Source organism: Malaclemys terrapin, chromosome 10 (genome assembly GCF_027887155.1).
Source record: "Malaclemys terrapin pileata isolate rMalTer1 chromosome 10, rMalTer1.hap1, whole genome shotgun sequence".
NCBI lineage: Eukaryota > Metazoa > Chordata > Testudines > Emydidae > Malaclemys > Malaclemys terrapin.
In genome coordinates, this window is record NC_071514.1 from 62,164,398 (window position 1) to 62,183,121 (window position 18,724).

Genomic DNA, 18,724 nt, shown 5'->3' on the forward strand with positions numbered 1-18,724 from the left:
TACCGTCGCTCTACTGCGCCGGCGCCCTGTGGAACCACGTCACGGCTGGCGCGTGGCACTGTGGGCGGGCTCGTGGGGGGGGGCGGCCTGCGGGCGCCTTGCGGTGGAGCTGTTTGGGTTCCCGGCATCCACCGCGGCGGGGTCGCGCAGAGCCGGAAGCGAGTGCAACTCCCGGCTGAGCCACCTCATTCATCCGCAGTATGGCGGCGCCGGGCAGCAGCGTCCTGTGCCTCTTCGATGTGGACGGGACCCTGACCGCCCCCAGGCAGGTGAGCCGGCGGGGGCGTCCCTGGGGCTTCGGACCTGGAGGGGGTCACAGGGAGAGGGGTCTGGAGTGGGCTGGGGGGGGTCGTCACATGGAGGAACGTGTGGGAGGTTATGGGGTTGGGGTGGGCTGTGGGGGATATAGGGCTGGGCTGATATGGGGTGTGGGGGAGGTTATGGGGTTGGGGTGGGCTGTGGGGGATATAGGGCTGGGCTGATATGGGGTGTGGGGGAGGTGGTTGGGTTGGGCTGTGGGGTTACATGGGGGACATATGGGAGGTTATGGAGTATAGGGATGAGCTGGGGGGGGGGGAAAGAGTCTGGAGTTGCAGGGCAGAAGGACCTGGGCAGGTGATTATTAGGGGAGTCTCTGGCTGGACTAGGAGCTTGGGGAGGGTATAGGGTCGGTTATTGGGGTGAGAGATGTGGTTTGGGCGGGGTTATCAGTGATACGGTCTCGGACCAGTCAGTTCTGACTCCTAACATATGCAATTGACAAACCCAGAGAGTTACACTATACAGGGTTTTGGAGCTGTGTTCCTGCTCAGCTCCAGGCAAAAACCTGCAGCTCCACTGCTCTGCACTCCAGCTCTGGGCTCCGCTCCAAAGCTCTGCTATCAAAGACCTAGAAAATAGCAGTTTCCAGTCCCACCAAAGATTCATAGATTCATAGATTCTAGGACTGGAAGGGACCTCGAGAGGTCATCGAGTCCAGTCCCCTGCCCGCATGGCAGGACCAAATACTGCCTAGACCATCCCTAATAGACATTTATCTAACCTACTCTTAAATATCTCCAGAGACGGAGATTCCACAACCTCCCTAGGCAATTTGTTCCAGTGTTTAACCACCCTGACAGTTAGGAACTTTTTCCTAATGTCCAATCTAGACCTCCCTTGCTGCAGTTTAAACCCATTGTTTCTGGTTCTATCCTTAGAGGCTAAGGTGAACAAGTTCTCTCCCTCCTCCTTATGACACCCTTTTATATACCTGAAAACTGCTATCATGTCCCCTCTCAGTCTTCTCTTTTCCAAACTAAACAAACCCAATTCTTTCAGCCTTCCTTCATAGGTCATGTTCTCAAGACCTTTAATCATTCTTGTTGCTCTTCTTTGGACCCTTTCCAGTTTCTCCACATCTTTTTTAAAATGCGGCGCCCAGAACTGGACACAATACTCCAGCTGGGGCCTAACCAGAGCAGAGTAGAGCGGAAGAATGACTTCTCGTGTCTTGCTCACAACACACCTGTTAATGCATCCCAGAATCATGTTTGCTTTTTTTGCAACAGCATCACACTGTTGACTCATATTTAGCTTGTGGTCCACTATAACCCCTAGATCCCTTTCTGCCGTACTCCTTCCTAGACAGTCTTTTCCCATTCTGTATGTGTGAAATTGATTTTTCCTTCCTAAGTGGAGCACTTTGCATTTGTCTTTGTTAAACTTCATCCTGTTTAACTCAGACCATTTCTCCAATTTGTCCAGATCATTTTGAATTATGACCCTGTCCTCCAAAGTAGTTGCAATCCCTCCCAGTTTGGTATCATCCGCAAACTTAATAAGTGTACTTTCTATGCCAATATCTAAGTCGTTGATGAAGATATTGAACAGAGCCGGTCCCAAAACAGACCCCTGCGGTACCCCACTCGTTACGCCTTTCCAGCAGGATTGGGAACCATTAATAACAACTCTCTGAGTACGATTATCCAGCCAGTTATGCACGCACCTTATAGTAGCCCCATCTAATTTGTATTTGCCTAGTTTATCGATAAGAATATCATGCGAGACCGTATCAAATGCCTTACTAAAGTCTAGGTATACCACATCCACCGCTTCACCCTTATCCACAAGGCTCGTTATCCTATCGAAGAAAGCTATCAGATTGGTTTGACATGATTTGTTCTTCACAAATCCATGCTGGCTATTCCCTATCACCTTACCACCTTCCAAGTGTTGGCAGACGATTTCCTTAATTACTTGCTCCATTATCTTCCCTGGCACAGAAGTTAAACTAACTGGTCTGTAGTTACCTGGGTTGTTTTTATTTCCCTTTTTATAGATGGGAACTATATTTGCCCTTTTCCAGTCTTCTGGAATCTCTCCCGTCTCCCATGACTTTCCAAAGATAATAGCTAGAGGCTCAGATACCTCCTCTATTAGCTCCTTGAGTATTCTAGGATGCATTTCATCAGGCCCGGGTGACTTGCAGGCATCTAACTTTTCTAAGTGATGTTTAACTTGTTCTTTTTTTATTTTATCCGCTAAACCTACCCCCTTCCCATTAGCATTCACTATGTTAGGCATTCCTTCAGACTTCTCGGTGAAGACCGAAACAAAGAAGTCATTAAGCATCTCTGCCATTTCCAAGTTTCCTGTTACTGTTTCTCCCTCTTCACTAAGCAGTGGGCCTACCCTGTCTTTGGTCTTCCTCTTGCTTCTAATGTATTGATAAAAAGTCTTCTTGTTTCCTTTTATTCCCGTAGCTAGTTTGAGCTCATTTTGTGCCTTTGCCTTTCTAATCTTGCCCCTGCATTCCTGTGTTGTTTGCCTATATTCATCCTTTGTAATCTGTCCTAGTTTCCATTTTTTATATGACTCCTTTTTATTTTTTAGATCGTGCAAGATCTCGTGGTTAAGCCAAGGTGGTCTTTTGCCACATTTTCTATCTTTCCTAACCAGCGGAATAGCTTGCTTTTGGGCCCTTAATAGTGTCCCTTTGAAAAACTGCCAACTCTCCTCAGTTGTTTTTCCCCTCAGTCTTGATTCCCATGGGACCTTACCTATCAGCTCTCTGAGCTTCCCAAAATCTGCCTTCCTGAAATCCATTGTCTCTATTTTGCTGTTCTCCCTTCTACCCTTCCTTAGAATTGCAAAGTCTATGATTTCATGATCACTTTCACCCAGATCTGGCACCTACAATTGCCCTCCTGTGCTAACATTCCCTGCATCACTTTTACACCAGTAGGGGGACCCTGTGTTACAGTCATGTTCTTTTCATGCTGTTTGTCATGTTGATGGAAGATGGGAATGTTGCATTTTAGTATTATGGCTTGTCAACACCATGTGATAGTGACTTGTGATTACAGCTGTGCAAATAACTGATTTCCTCATTCCCTCAACTCAACTGGCTATGCTGAAAAATTGGAGAGGAAAATAGTTTCAGGTTGATGTGGGATGAACATTTTTTGAACTTTTCAGTTAACCAAAATGTTAAAAAAAAATTAGTTTGGGTCAAACTAAATATTTCATTCTGTTTTAGAGCTTTTTAAAACTTTTTAAAATAAAACTGACGTAAAATTCAGAACAAAACTCATTTCAAATACAAAAAAAATCAAAACTCTTTTTAAAAGTTTTTTGGTATGAAACTGTTCTGCAAATTTGTCATGGCTTTGCATTAATTTTTGGTTGACCCAAATCTATATTCTTCAGTAAAAATAGGTTTTGGCTGAAAATATTCACACAAGTTGCACTTGTGATAGATTTAATATTTGTATTAAAGCTAATGTTTAAAAAAAATTATATAAACCTAGGTTGGGAAAAGAGTGTCTACATCTTAGATTAGCCACATATACAAAGTTATTTTTTAAAAGTCATATGATACATAGAGTACATAATCTGCAATAACCCAAATTTAGGTGAATAGATTGAACAATACAGTTTAGGTATTAGAATTCGAATACTTGGGTACATCACTCATGAAAAGTTGTACAGAGATTTGGTTGTGGAAAGCAAAATACATCAATGAGTGGGGATTGTCCCCCAGTAATTGAGAATTAGGTTGGTTTTCCATTTAGAAAATACAACTTAGATAATTTTTCACTTGACCACAGCTCAAAGAGCCACTACACTACAAAAATCATTTGTTGCTGTGACATCCTGATCGCCAGTTCTGTCCCATGTGCAAACTCTGAAAGAGTAGCCACCCAGAAACTTAGGGCTTTGTGACTAGTACTTTGTGTTGCTATTTTTAATGATGAGCCCTGTCCATTCTGATTTAGGTGACTTTTGAGACTGGAGACATGGATTAAAACAAACACCACATGATATTATAGTGCATACTGCTAAATGGGAGACTGCTTGACTAGTTCACGTGAGGCCTTTGTCTGATAAACTGGTACAGTAGTCCAGAAAGGATAGGAACCAGTACACTGAGGGTCGGAGTGGCAGAGGAGTTGTTACATAAAGCAAGCTTAAAGTATCCATTGCTGCCACATGGGATGAGTTCAGTGTCAGTATTGGGATTCTGCTTTAAGAAGCATGTTGTGTTGTCAGCTCCAATGTTTAACTGTCACAGGAGCATCTTTCCTTAATTATTCCAAAACCCCTCTGCTAGCACTAATTATATTACACTGGAGGATGGATTTTGTTGAACAGACATTAATAGAACTCACTTTGAGATTCAGAAAAATAAATAAAAGTGCAGTTCATGTTTTTTTTTCCAAAGGGCTGGAATATTTATTTTCTATTGATTTAAAAGTAACAAGCTGCATACGATGTTTAGGAAATTAATAATTATATAGTCATATGCACTGAGTTTATATCAAACTGAGATTTTTTGTAACAAGATTTTTTTGTAATCGCTTCAAAATAAAAATCATATTCCTTTTGAATATTTTGTATATTCAGTGTAACTATAATCAAAAACGCGGATGACATTTTCAACTGTTTTTCAGTTTATTTACTTTGTACCTTTGACAGTACTTCGCATATATCCAGTTTTGTTGTTTCCTTTGTTTTGCATGAGTGTTTCACACAGTAACAGAAGAGACATCTTAAAAAAAAAAAAAAAAAGTTATAAAGCCACAAAACTTTGGCAAGGGTGCTCGTGGGCAGTTGTCTGGTCTGAAACTAATTTAACTCAGTTTTCTTAATTCATTAGATTTAAGATGATGGCGTACCTTAGTATTATTTACAGTGTTTTGTTCTGTTTTTAGGAGTAACTTTGTCCCAATAAATAATAGCTGGCTGGCTGGAATGAGAGTGAGCTGACTGAAGCTCAATGAATTACAAATGGAGATAATGCCAGTAATTTGAAGGAAATGCCTACTGTTCCATCTTGAGAGAGTTGAGGGTGTATAGTATGTTGTTGGCTTGAAGTTTAGGGGAGGGAGCTCCTGGATTCTCAATTTTTCTTGGTTTCAGGAAGCAGCATTGCTCATAAGCGCCATTTTTTTAACCTATGAGTTCAGTGTGATGATTGTAAGCCATTTATTCTGATATGGACATTGTGCTATGCTTACTGATGTCTCTGACTTCCAAACTGGGGGTAGGAGGGGGATTAGTTCAGTCTATGTGGAGGCTGCCCTAGAAGACACCTCAGAAGCCAGTGCAGTTTTTTTACTTTTTAGCAGTAGGGAACAAGGTACATTAGTGAGCTATAGTGGCTTCCTTGTTATTTAAGGCATTTTTACGTTAAGGGAAGATTTTATCAAAGGCATTTTTTAAAAAGCTCACATATTGTTTGTTAAAGCCCTACACAATTTAGTTCCCAGTGACCTTTCTCCCACTGCACTGTTGTATTTACGGTCAACTGGTAACTCATGCTAAAAGTACTTAGACTACCTAAAAATTGTAAACTCTTCTTTTAATCTAGAAAATCACAGCAGAAATGGCAGATTTTCTGCAGAAGCTGCGGAAGAAGGTGAGAGTTGGAGTTGTAGGTGGTTCAGATTTTGACAAAGTTCAAGAGCAGCTGGGAGACGATGGTAAGAAAAGAGGATGATGCAATCCAAGTTGAAATGAATGGCTTATGAGGAAGTCCTGATGCGTAAATACAAACCCTTTCTAGTGGAGTTGTTCATTAAATGCAAGCTTCCTTATTCCTTGTTCTGAGTATCAGTTTCTCTGTTTTATTATATCACTCCAATTTCGTGAAATGTTAGTTATTTACTGTCCCACTCAGAACCTGCTCAGGTTAGCATATGACAATTGCTGAATTTTATGCCCTATATGGACAGCTACCAGCTGGATTAAAAGTCCTATCTAGTACCTATGCTTTTGGGTAGAATGATTTTATATCTTAAAGATCTTGACATTTCTTCTTAAGGGATTGCTACTGAGAATGAATTACTGACTCCACACTAGCATTGTAGTAACGTATATATTTTAACATCTTTATAAATTGGAGTTGTGCATATCTCATTACATAGGTTGTTAAATTATCTAATGTGTTCATCCATGCAGGAGCTGATTTTATTAGATGGTGGCTCTGAAAAGAAAATCTGATTCTTTTTCTTTTTAACTCTATGTAATATTTTTAATGTGAAAGATCAATATTAATAGCCTTCCATAATTCACAAGTATGCAAGCCCATTACATACCACGAACATTTTATCTAATCGTTGTTTCACGTGGCCTCTAAGAAGTCATCTTGTCCTACACTAGCAAGATCCTGATACCCTGAAATAATCTCCAGCAGTATTACAACTACTGGAAATGTTCAGATAAGGATGTGATTTCACAGTAGTTGTGGAACAGAATATTCTGTTTCAAGAAAAGATCTGGTAGTGTTTTTCAACCTATTCCTACAAAATTCATTTGAATCCGAATGCTGAATTTTAGTTTCAGCAGCAGTATCACACAGCTTGCAGTGAAAGAAATAGTACTGTACATTTTCCTATTGAAATATAGTGGCGCAGAACAAGCTGCTTGGATTTACCATTTTGTAACCATATATTTTCATCTTCTAATACGAATTACATATTTCAGAGGAGACTCAATACTCCTATAATTCAATTTAAATACACACACACAAATCTTAATAAGGCAGAGTTGCATTAAAAAAATCACACTCAAATAGGTAAACTTTCCTTCATTCTCGTATCAATTTAAATCCAGATTGTTGTTTCAAGGTTTTGCAATACTTACTGGATCCAGGACAGTTTACAGTAATAAAGCACAAAGAAATGTGCTAAGGATGGAGTCAGATCCTTAACACTAAATGTATGTAACTTAACTACAAGCTCTTCACATGATAGACGCCTGGTGACTTCAGAAGGAGGAATAAATACAGAGGAGTTGCAGGATTAGGTCCTTGGAGTCTCTCACTGGACATTACAAGTGTGTAACTTTTGTGCTTAATATTCTAAAAACTACTGTATTTTGACTTGAAAGGGTGTGCATACTATAAAGTATGAGGAAAGACAATGTATAAACTGCAGCATTTTTTTTTTGTTTGTATTTTAGTGGTTGAAAAATTTGACTACGTCTTTCCAGAAAATGGTCTTGTATCATACAAAGATGGGAAATTTTTGTGCAAGCAGGTATGTATGCAGTTTTAGTGATCATTTTTTAATAAAATCTGAAATTATTTTATATGTTGTCTTTTATTTGTATAATTGACTGTTCATTTTGCTCTTTGTAAACTGACACAAGGTATGGGGCCAGATCCTTGCCTCAAACCTCCTGTTTTGTGCTGCTCAAAACCTGGTAGATTTGGTTAGATGAGAATTTTTCCAGCATGGGAAATTCTTGAGTGACATCTCTCCTAGCCGCTGGCATAGGGATCCTAGCTGGAACCCTCTAGTGATTCCAGCTCATAGAATTTCCATGGCAATTGGGTCTCATTTAGAGCAACCTTGAGGCTACTCTAAATTATATCTGATCCCTGACAGGCCTGAGAATTGGGAAGCTGGAAAGGTGGCTTTCATCTTCGTTCCCTCACCACCCTCCAAATGAGTGCAGTGTACCCTGGTTGCTGCTTAGGATCTAGCTCATAAAGTGAACTCTTGATTGATTAGTGTAATCACTGCAAGAAATACTGTAAGTGGATGAGAAAATACTGTTGATTAAATCTAATATTGTGATGAGCTTAAGTGTCTCAATCTAGCTATTTCAGAATGGAAAATAAAATAGTTCAGGATCCAGATTGATATCTAAGGCAGCGGTATCTCACACTGTACTTGCCACTGTCTGCCCCTTTCCATTCAATCCTGCATTTTCTAACCCACAGTTTGAAGTAGGGGCTTGGAGGAGCATGTTATAAGGAGAGATGATCAGTTGCCCAGCACAGCAGTATATAATTAAGGTAGAGAATGGGAGCCTACCATACCAGTGCTGCACACATACTAACGGAGAATCACTTATCTATGGCATGTTTTTCTGGGATCTGCTATACATGAATATCCAAAACTTGTGTTGTCAATTAGCTACTTTCAGAACCTTGAATTCTGGACCTATACCTGATAGGTCTTTTTGTATGTTTAGAGCATTCAAAGTCACCTGGGTGAGGACCTGCTCCAAGATCTAATCAACTATTGTCTGAGTTACATTGCAAAAATTAAACTGCCAAAGAAAAGGTAGGTATATGCGCATGCACTTTGTAGGGGAGAGGATATTCCCACTTTTGGGATGTTGAGCATCAATAGGAAGACAATGTCCAGTCCACTTAGAGCTGGATGGTTGTGTTTGAGGGCACACTGTATAATTGAGATAGATATATATTATTGTTCCAGCAATCCCATACATAGGAAGACAAGTTCTGCTATTGGAGCAGGTGAAGAAGGATCAAAAGAAAAGATTGTCCAAAGTTGCTTGCCAGGGAACAGGGACTTACTTATTCCCCATAGAACAAATTGTTCTATAAAAATCTAGAAAGACAGAATATTGGGTGCTGATTGGGATACCGCCTATTTTCATTTCCCAGGGAGGGAAAATTGAAGTTGGTGTAAAAGGAATTTTCTTGATGCAGTTGGAATTCAAAAAGCAACAAAGAGTCCTGTGGCACCTTATAGACTAACAGATGTATTGGAGCATGCACTTTCATGGGTGAATACCCACTTTGTCACACGCGTTACATGCATCTTACGAAGTGGGTATTCATCCACGAAAGCTTATGCTCCAATACATCTGTTAGTCTATAAGGTGCCACAGGACTCTTAGTCTGGATTTGTAAAAAGCAACAAACACGGCTACCCCTCTGATACTTGGAATTTAAAGGCATTATTGCTCCATAAATTATAAGTTTGCAAGTTTTCTTCTAAAATTTGAGAGCAGTTGCCCTGCACCGTACTTGGGAATGCAGCTGCTGGAGATGCTGAGCTAGATCCTTTGCTCCACACAGTTAGGACAAGGAGTGTGAAAGACAGGTTTAAGCTACCCTGGCAACTCCCCAATATTGGGGCTGGCTAAGAACTGTCCTAAGATTGCTTTCAGTTCTGTCCAGCCACAGCCTCAGGAAAGCTGATCCAGCAGCCAAGGAGCGATTACTAGAGTGAAGGGGTGCTTCCGCCATGCATCCTTTTCACTGGAAGTGTCTTCTATACCAGAGATTAGCACGGGGAGTGTAGGGGCTTTGCACCAAGCAAAGATTCCTCCACGTCAGGGGAATCGAATCCTGCTGGGTTTCTGGCTGCTTACACAAAGGAAGAGGAATGGGGCTGAGCATCTGACCCACAAGGTCTTGAGCACTTATAACTGTTTTTATCAACAATGTGCAGGATATGTAGTAATCCTATTTACTCTGACGTCCTAAGCAAATTTCTACTTGGGTAATTACATTTTGCAATTTGAAATGCAAACTTACGTGTTTTCCTCAGCTATCACTAATGTAATGGGCAAACACAATTCCTTTAAACTGTAATATTTTCATCACATAATGCCATTTTTGGAGATATCAGTAATAGAGCAAAAGTTCTTGAGATTCAAAAATCTGATCATAACTGTTTTTGTCTTTCAGATATATGTGGACTTGTGTCCCTTTTCAGCAGTGACAGTTGACTCTTTTTTTTCAGGGGTACTTTTATTGAGTTCCGAAATGGGATGCTGAATGTCTGCCCTGTTGGGAGAAGCTGCAGTCAGGAAGAGCGAATCGAGTTCTATGAACTTGATAAAGTGAGTCAATTTTTAAAATGGTTCACATCTCTTATTCCTCACCGTTCTAAAGGACACTGTCATGGTCAGACTATATTTTCGAAAACTCCCCTTCTTGTGTTTATTACCTTTCTTCCTGCTGTTGGTTGAGTTTCATTGTTCAAACTGCAGGAAATGTAAAAAACAGATTAGCTGATTTCACTTTCTCTTTCTGGTGCTCTAGCACAATGCTGTTGTGAGGCGTTTCCAACACTATAAATCTCCCTTCCTTCTCACCCTGCACCAATCCTTCCAAAAAACCCTCATCTGTCGGTGTATCTTGGGTTTTTTATAGTACCGATCACTGGTAGCTTTTATGTTTGTTGAAAATTAATGAAAATAAAAAAAAATTCTTCTTACCTTCTCTAATACTTTTTAAACAAAACCTAAACTTGAGGCTTAAACTACTCAGCATTAGCCTTCTTTAAAATGCAGTTATGTTTACCAGGGCAGAGATAGTTTTGTGCCTAAACGCATAAGACTGGGAATTGAGAAATCTGGGCTCTGTTTCCTATATTGTCTCAGACTTCTTTTGTGACCATGGGCATGTCACCAAGACCCAAGATTTCAAACAATGTCTCTAACTTAGAGTACCTCAGTTACTGGATGCCTAACTTTTAGACAACTCAGGTTTGATTTTCAGCATGTCTCAGGCCCAAAAGTGTAAGGCACCCAAAATTAGAGACCACTTTTGAAAATTTGGTCTTAACCTCACAGTGCCTCAGTTTCCCCATCTGTGAAATTGAGCTTTTCAGCAAGGGTATAATACATAATTCGTTAATTTGTAATTCATTAGTATGTAAAATACGTTGAGATCCTCAGATGGAAGTGAAAAATAACATGGTATAGATCAAATTCTGTTCGCATTTACTGTATACTTGTGTAATGTCATAGTAGCCCCATGGAGATGCTCCAGACTACACAAGTGTATGCTGAGCAGAACATAGCTCTAAAATACTAGTACTGCACCATTGCATTCGTGGACTTGGGAACAGCTAGATAGAACCGCAGTTCCCTGCTTAATATTGCCTTTTCTGATACTGATTGCTAAATTGAAATCACTTAACTGATCCGTCTTTGTTTTTGTTTTTAACAGAGGGAACATATAAGAGAGAAATTTGTAGCTGATTTACAAAGAGAATTTGCAGGAAAAGGCCTCACATTTTCTATAGGTATCACTTTTTTAAAAAAAAAAGAATTTAATTTAAAAAAAAATCATACCCTCTTGCCAGATTGCTCCTGCTGTATGATTCAGTTGTCAGGGTGGGGGTGGCTGCTGCCATTTTGTACATGAAGTCTTTTTCGTTAGGTACCTTGTTGTAGAAGACACCACAACGAAAGGAAAACTGCATCTCTCTTTTCATTAGTTCATTATCTTCTGATGTCTCTCATACAGTGATTTTGCTTGATTAGTCAGAAATGTGTAATACATTTTTACAAATGAGAGATGCTGCTTCTGCCCACCACGTACATTACAAATACTTACTGCATTAACACTGCCTCCATTACTAGCCCTTGACTTTTAATTTCAGTGGTTGTATTGTGTGTGTGTGTGAGGGGCGGGGGGCGGGGGTGAGACAGAAAGGAAATTCAACAGGAGACACAAGATGCACAGTGATTCTGCACAGTAAGAATGTGTCTTTCTAGGCTTCTCTTTCCTATTTTTTCCCACTGAAAATCTCTGGGCAAATTCTCCACTTTCTCTTTCATTTACAGTAGAAAGAACAAATGGTTGTCTGTCTCTACCTCTGGCAGTGTTAAACATTTGGGGCAAAATGAGTTTCAAACAGGGCTTGCCATGAACAATCCTCTATGATGACATCCACTTAAACTGAGCAAAACATTTTTAAAATATCAAGAAAATCCTCCTGTTTGAGACTTTGGGTCAAATTTCAGCCCAGTGTTAAACTTGACGTTATTAAAAATCCCTTGGAAAAATACAGGTTTAGAATAAAAGTAGCCACTCAAAGATCACCGTAATAGAGTGAAGAGCTTTGCTTTATAAGACCACTATCTTAGGGCTAGTCTACACTGGCAATGCAAAAGCACTGCCGTGGCAGCACTTTAACGTGGCTTGTGTAGTCACGGCAGAATGCTGGGAGAGAGCTCCCCCAGCACTCTAAAAAAACCCACCTCCATGAGAGGCATAGCTACCAGCACTGGGAACACGGCTTCCAGCACTGGTGCACTGCTTACACTGGCTCTTCACAGCGCTGAAACTTGCTGCGCTCGGGGGGGGGGGTGTTTTCACACCCCTGAGCGAGAAAGTTGCAGTGCTGTAAAGCCAGTTTAGACAAGCCTTTAAAAAGATTGACTTCCTCCTTTTTGCCTATTTCAAAACTCTTATGAAATCTTACAGTGTAAACACAGTCATGCTCAAAGAACCAGGAACTCATCCACAATGTTGTATATTCCATTGGAACGTAGAGAAAAGGAGTAAGAGCAGGTCGTGTGCACTCCACACCAGCTATTCAAAGGGATTTGTTTCTCAGTGATTGGAATTCTTACCTGAAAATCTTACTTGTGTTTGAGAGCATCTTTCCAGAAGATGGTATGCACTGAGTCATGTAGGTTCCTTCCAGTGCTGAGGGATTATCTCAATGGATGAGCTTAATTGTATATCTATAAGTTCTCAAGCATAAACATTTATACTCCACATCATACAGTCCCTGATATGTGGTGTCCCTGAAAATGGTCATTGTTTTTGTAGAGGTGATGGGGATTCTGGCATTGGCTCCCTTCAGAATGAATTGGTTCAAAGCATAAAGTGATAACCTGACAGTCCTCATTAATACAAAAACACTCATTTTCTGCTGAGTTGGTTGCAAAGTTGGTGTCAGGGAGAGTAGCTGACACACCCCTAGCCCATATTCAGACACACTTGTAGAGCTTGATTCCCACTGAGGCCTGGTCTACACTAGAAAACTAGGTTGATTTAACTACATCGGTCAGGGTGTAAAAAAATCCATACCTCTGAGCGATGTAGTTAAGCCTACCTAAGTCCCTGTGTAGACAGCATTACACAGAATTCTTCCATCAGCCTAGCTACTGCCTCTTGGAAAGGTGGATTACCTATGCCGATGGGAGAATCCCTTCTGCGGGCATAGGTAGTGTCTATACTGAAGCGCAGCAGCTCTGCAGCGTTTTAAGTGTAGACAAGCCTGAGAAGCTTCTACAGGCTTGGGAAAAAAGGGGACCAATGGAGTAAAGGCTTCACTTACCTTTTTCTTCAGTGTCTGAATCTGCCAAGCCTGCCACCCTTTCTGCTATGTAGAACAAGGGTGTGGCATGATCTGCTTTCACTCAGAAGCAGGCACTTGAACTTTAAACATTTATTTTTAAATTTTTTGAGAGCTGTCTGAATTGAAGTTTGGTCCTAGTAGATGCATGATACTGTGGACAGGAAGAAATCTAAACCTTTAAAAATCAGTTTAATGTGGGACCACAAACACTACCATGCCTTAATCAAAATCCTGTGCTCTTGCATCCTGTTGCTACAGGACAGAGTTTGGTTTGTTTGGGTGTACCAAAGATGTTTGGATTTCTTTTAAATTTAAACATCTGAATTTCCTGAGTGTAGAACACTTGGGCTAGGTCTACACTACCCACCTGAATCGGCGGGTAGAAATCGACCTCTCGGGGATCGATTTATTGCGTCCCGTTGGGACGCGACAATCGATCCCCGAATCGGCGCTCTTACTCCACCAGCGGAGGTGGGAGTAAGCGCCGCCGACAGAAAGCAGCAGAAGTCGATTTTGCCACCGTCCTCACAGCGGGGTAAGTCGGCTGCGATACGTCGAATTCAGCTACGCTATTCACGTAGCTGAATTTGCGTATCTTAAATCGACTCCCCCCTGTAGTGTAGATGTACCCTTGGGTTGGTAACAATTGTAACATCCCTGTAATGTGTTTTACACTAAGTCTTGATGTGTTCTCTGAGTGTCCTTAACTCCATTTCATTGTAGTTTTTGTCTCGGACTTGTTCAGTTTCCTCTATCAGAATCTGCTTCAGTGGAGTTCAGCCTCCATCATTCTCCCTTCATAAAAATAGAGTTCCTTCCCCCCACCCCTTAACACTTACCTCTTGTCTACCTTTTCCTTAGGGGGGCAGATAAGCTTTGATGTATTTCCAAATGGCTGGGATAAGACATACTGCTTAGGAATTGCCTGCAACGATGGATACAAGACTATCTATTTCTTTGGAGATAAGACCATGCCAGTGAGTACTGAACTATTTCTGCATATACATTTAGAATCTCTTTCCCAAACTGAAAGCTCCATAAGCAGGACTTTTTAATCAATTATATTAGAGACTGAATCCACGCTATGGCTTTAATCTTTTGTCAAACATATTTCCCTCCCTTAATGTCCCTTATGTAGTATAAGGCAGTCACAGCACAGCAAGCAAGTTACCTCTAGAGCGTGAGCAGTTTTCCCTCTTCTGAAAGGAATACAAGTACCAGAGATGATGATAGAAAAATGTTACTATTGTCATCCTATATTCAAACATCTAGGTCTGATTCTGATTCTACATGTCTACAAACTGGGAGTAACTTATTGAACCTCATCATTCCTCACTGAAGTGATCTAAATTATACTGTTGCCCCTTTTTGACCAGAGCAGCTAGACCTTAGGGCCCATGAGATGTTCCGGTTGTAAATAGAAATTGATAGTATGGTATCTTCTTTGATGCCATCTTATTTATTTACAAGGAATGTATCAATTCCTGACTTTCTGAGTGCAGAAGATCAAGAGGAGCAGTTGCTTAGTTTATAGCCCCCAAGCATTTTTAGCGAAAACCAGACCCAAAAGCTCGGTGTGTGGATTATTCCAGTGTCAGATTGTGCTTAGTCTGCTGCTTGGCTTTCTTGCCCCTCTCTCTGTTCTCATTTTGTGTGATCTCTCTCTCCCCCAATATCCCCACCAAAACCAGTGCTCTGCTAAAATGTCTTGGGCAGGTTCTCTCTCACTTTTATTCTTGGGTGGGGGATTATGCTTACAATTATGGTAACTGATGGGTGAGTTCAATGGGATTTTAACACAACCCCATAATAAAGTTTCATCTAGCTCATAACAATGTTGAGTAGAGGAGCATCTTAGTAAAAGAGGTAAATGTTAATGATCAACACCAGTGCTCTGTACTCAAGGCTATAACATACTGTGGTGAGATCTATAGGTGAGAACTTGGTGACCTATTCTGAATCCTTCTCCAGACTAAATGATTAATTTCCATTCTGTTTTTGACATGGGTTTGTAATTGACACACAAGTACAGACATAACCAGCTACACTGACCATTCACCTTGACGGCTGCATACTTAAAAACAAAGATTTTTCAGTATAGTTATTCAGCAAGAACATATTTTAATACCATGGAAGTGTTTGACCTAAAAACACTCTTATTAACATTTCACTTTAGATTAAAATATATTAAATCTTCCATTTGAAAACAGATTTTCTTCTGATCTAAGTAATAACATTCAGTGATATGAAAACAGTTCCAGCATTTACTATTGAAATATTTTCATAACATTAGTGTATTTTCAGAATGTCCTTTCAAAATATTTCTTGAAAATATTCCTAATCAAATTTTATGATGCATTTTCTTTAAAACTATTGCAGTTCATAATCAGTTCAGAAGTGAGATGTTTCTAAGGTGCTTGCATCTGCCTGCCTCTTGGGCTATAATGTGAAATGTCACCTAACCTCGAAATCACAGTATGGAAAGATTTCAATTTACTTCTGGGATTTTGCAAAATTATTCTGCCATGGCTAAACAGAAATTGTCTTAAATATTTTTGTTAGGAGGATGAAAATGCAGGTGTAGAAACTACTGAATGAAGTTAATAAATTTCAGTCCAGAAAATTTAAAAGGAAAAATCTTGTATCTGGTGTTTTCATTACTGTGTATTCTGCTAGCAAAGAGCTTCTAAAACTATTCTTTTCTTGGGGCAAATCAATGATGTCTGCCCCAATTTAGACTTTATTTTAAAATATACTGATGAATATTCTCTGAAGTTTTGTGTTGGTTTTTTTTAATCTACTACAGTGAGCTTCTTTTGTAGCAATTCTTAACTCACCAGAGTTGTTTCTGCGCACATGAGCAAAAGGATTAGAAAATCTAGTAAATTATCCAGCTAGAATCCCTTGATTTCAGTAAGTTTCAGATCATACCCTTTGCTGGAGAGAACGGCGAAGGAACAGAATTCCATTTTGAAGTTCATAAAAGAGCCAGCTGAAAACTTTATATTTATTACATCTAGGTGTAAGTGTCCATAAAAACTGTTTCACTGTATTATTTGAGACAGTTAACTTGTACCCAAGCAGAGCAAAGGAGAGAAGGCTTTGTCCTCAAGCTGGTAAAATAAGAATGGCTTCTTTCTCTCTAGTATTACTGTGAGAGAGGGGTTACTTATTGCAAATTGACACTGTTCAAGAGTTTTGCCTCTGCCTACTCCCATTTGTGGGATTGGCACCTCCTCACATTGCTGAACTTTTTTACCTCCATTTAATACCCTGCATTTTCTTCCTCAAAAATATTTAAGCCAATTCCCGTTTAGACATTTGACAGAATAAAATATCTCTCCCCCTACCTTTATAAAAGTTGTACTAGTCATGAGCTCTAACCCATTCAGTGTAAACTAATAAAAATTCTCTAGCTCAAAGGGCCTGATACATCTCCCTCCCAACATCAAATTGTGGGGGGAAACAATGCCTCTGCACACCGGCCTTTTCACATCCCCTCCATCAGAAGGTATTAAGCATCTTTCTAGGGCTAAAGAGGGTGGTTTTTTTTATAAATCAAGATGTTTAAATAAAGAGGCTTTAAAGATTAGCATTTATCTATCTGTAGCGGTGAGATCTGTACACTCGCAATAGTAAGACAGCCTGATTAAAAAAAGCACCTTTTATTAAAACAAAAAATCTAAAATAGTTTTCTGTAAAATGTGATAGGGAAATTACAAGATGTGGGACGGGATAAAAGTTTATTAGCACAAGTTGGAAATAACCTGCATAACTCAGTTGTGATTTGTCACTCTTATCAACTCTACAGTAGGCATTTTACAGACAGGCTTCCTATTTGCTGTATAAGTAAGTTACTTGTGTGTGTCCAATTGGGCCAGTAAAATCTGAAGGGCTAATCTCCCTTGTGTAGACACAGCATATGCTGACAGTTTTTATAGCAGCATATACATGGGGATTTTGCGGGCCTGTTGGCACACACAGAATCATAGAATTTCAGGGTTGGAAGGGACCTCAGGAGGTCATCTAGTCCAACCCCCTGCTCAAAGCAGGACCAATCCCCAACTAAATCATCCCAGCCAGGGCTTTGTCAAGCCTGACCTTAAAAACGTCTGACCAACAAAACTTTGTAGTGTTAGACCTGTCCTAAAGGTTTGTACTATTTAGCTCAGGTTTTTTAAAAGTGATTTTAGTATATCTTTAATTATTCCCATCTTTGAAGGTCACTGAATTTGTTAAATGGTACACTGGAGAGATTTTTCTAAGAAAATAATCAAAAGCTACTCTGAGCATATTGACCAGTAAGTGACAGATTGACTTTAGTACACCGTCTAGTCATCTATATATAAATCAGCTTTTAGCATACTGTTCCAATCGTTTAGTATTTTTCTGTTTTATACACTGTTTGGTGAGTACCTTAAGTTACAAATGTGTTAAGTTACTATCGCAGTAAACAACAATTCAAATGCTGGTTAAGCCTAACCTGTGTGTGGTTTATGTGCTGCACGATCTGGCTCTCCAGCAACCTTTTTAGTGGACTGTTGCTCCCTTTGAGTTTGAAAACCATTGACATCCACCCTTTTCGCAACACACACAATTTCCTTAATGTATGTAAGCAGGCATGCATGTGTACTGTGAAGAAGGCAGCTGACTTACTTGTCTCTCTTGTCCACAGGGTGGAAATGATTATGAAATCTACACAGACTCCCGAACAATAGGCCACAGTGTCACATCACCAGAGGACACAAGAAGAATCTGTGAAGAGCTATTTTTTTAAATAAATGACTTTGTTTTCCTTTAGATTTGACAGCAGCCAAACACTGTGTTCAGCTAAAGTCAAGAAGAAATACCAATCCCTTCGAACATGAAATATTTCACTTCTTTCCAGTGGTGTTTTTTCTTAATGGTTCACAAACAGCAAATGTTCTGTTAATCATACATCACTAGCAAGAATTCAATGTTGATTTGTCGAATATAGCAAAATTTGTTTAGGAACCAATCTTTTGTATTCCCATAGCCACAAGTTTAATTCAGTTATGTACTGATGTCTTTTTAAAAATGAATTATCTAACTAGGATATGTAGATTCAGCTGTTTTTTTCTCTGAAGTGGTACATTGGGGAACATAATTGAAAACTCCTACAACTAGACATTTTTGGCTCAAATTAACACTACCTGATTTAACTCCTCATAAGCTAAAATTAAAAATTCACTGGCATATTTGATTCTTAGCAATGTTAGTTTTGGATTTAGATTTAGTGGATTCTGTGATAAGGGAGAAATGACACCATTAAGTGAATGTGCTTTAAAAATAGGTGTAGTAAAAAACAGGGAGCGAGACTTGTCACCTTCAAATAAAGTAATTTTTCTGCA

At 39.9% G+C, this 18,724-nt stretch overlaps 1 protein-coding gene across 1 annotated transcript; it reads left to right on the forward strand.

The window, feature by feature from the left end:
• Nucleotides 1-123: 123 nt before the first annotated feature.
• On the forward strand, nucleotides 124-18,724 carry PMM2 (phosphomannomutase 2). Its single transcript, XM_054041966.1, has 8 exons — nucleotides 124-269; nucleotides 5,855-5,966; nucleotides 7,447-7,523; nucleotides 8,467-8,558; nucleotides 9,993-10,092; nucleotides 11,207-11,282; nucleotides 14,214-14,329; nucleotides 18,028-18,724. The coding sequence occupies exons 1-8, from the start codon at nucleotides 201-203 to the stop codon at nucleotides 18,127-18,129; spliced, it is 744 nt and encodes a 247-aa protein (XP_053897941.1). The 5' UTR covers nucleotides 124-200; the 3' UTR covers nucleotides 18,130-18,724.

Excerpts from the sequence above, each read along its gene's own strand:
- PMM2 (XM_054041966.1), top strand. The coding sequence starts at position 201 with ATGGCGGCGCCGGGCAGCAGCGTCCTGTGCCTCTTCGATGTGGACGGG. Across the intron at positions 5,967-7,446 it reads AGAGCAGCTGGGAGACGATG|TGGTTGAAAAATTTGACTAC; the intron begins GTAAGAAAAGAG and ends TTTGTATTTTAG. Across the intron at positions 10,093-11,206 it reads AGTTCTATGAACTTGATAAA|AGGGAACATATAAGAGAGAA; the intron begins GTGAGTCAATTT and ends TGTTTTTAACAG.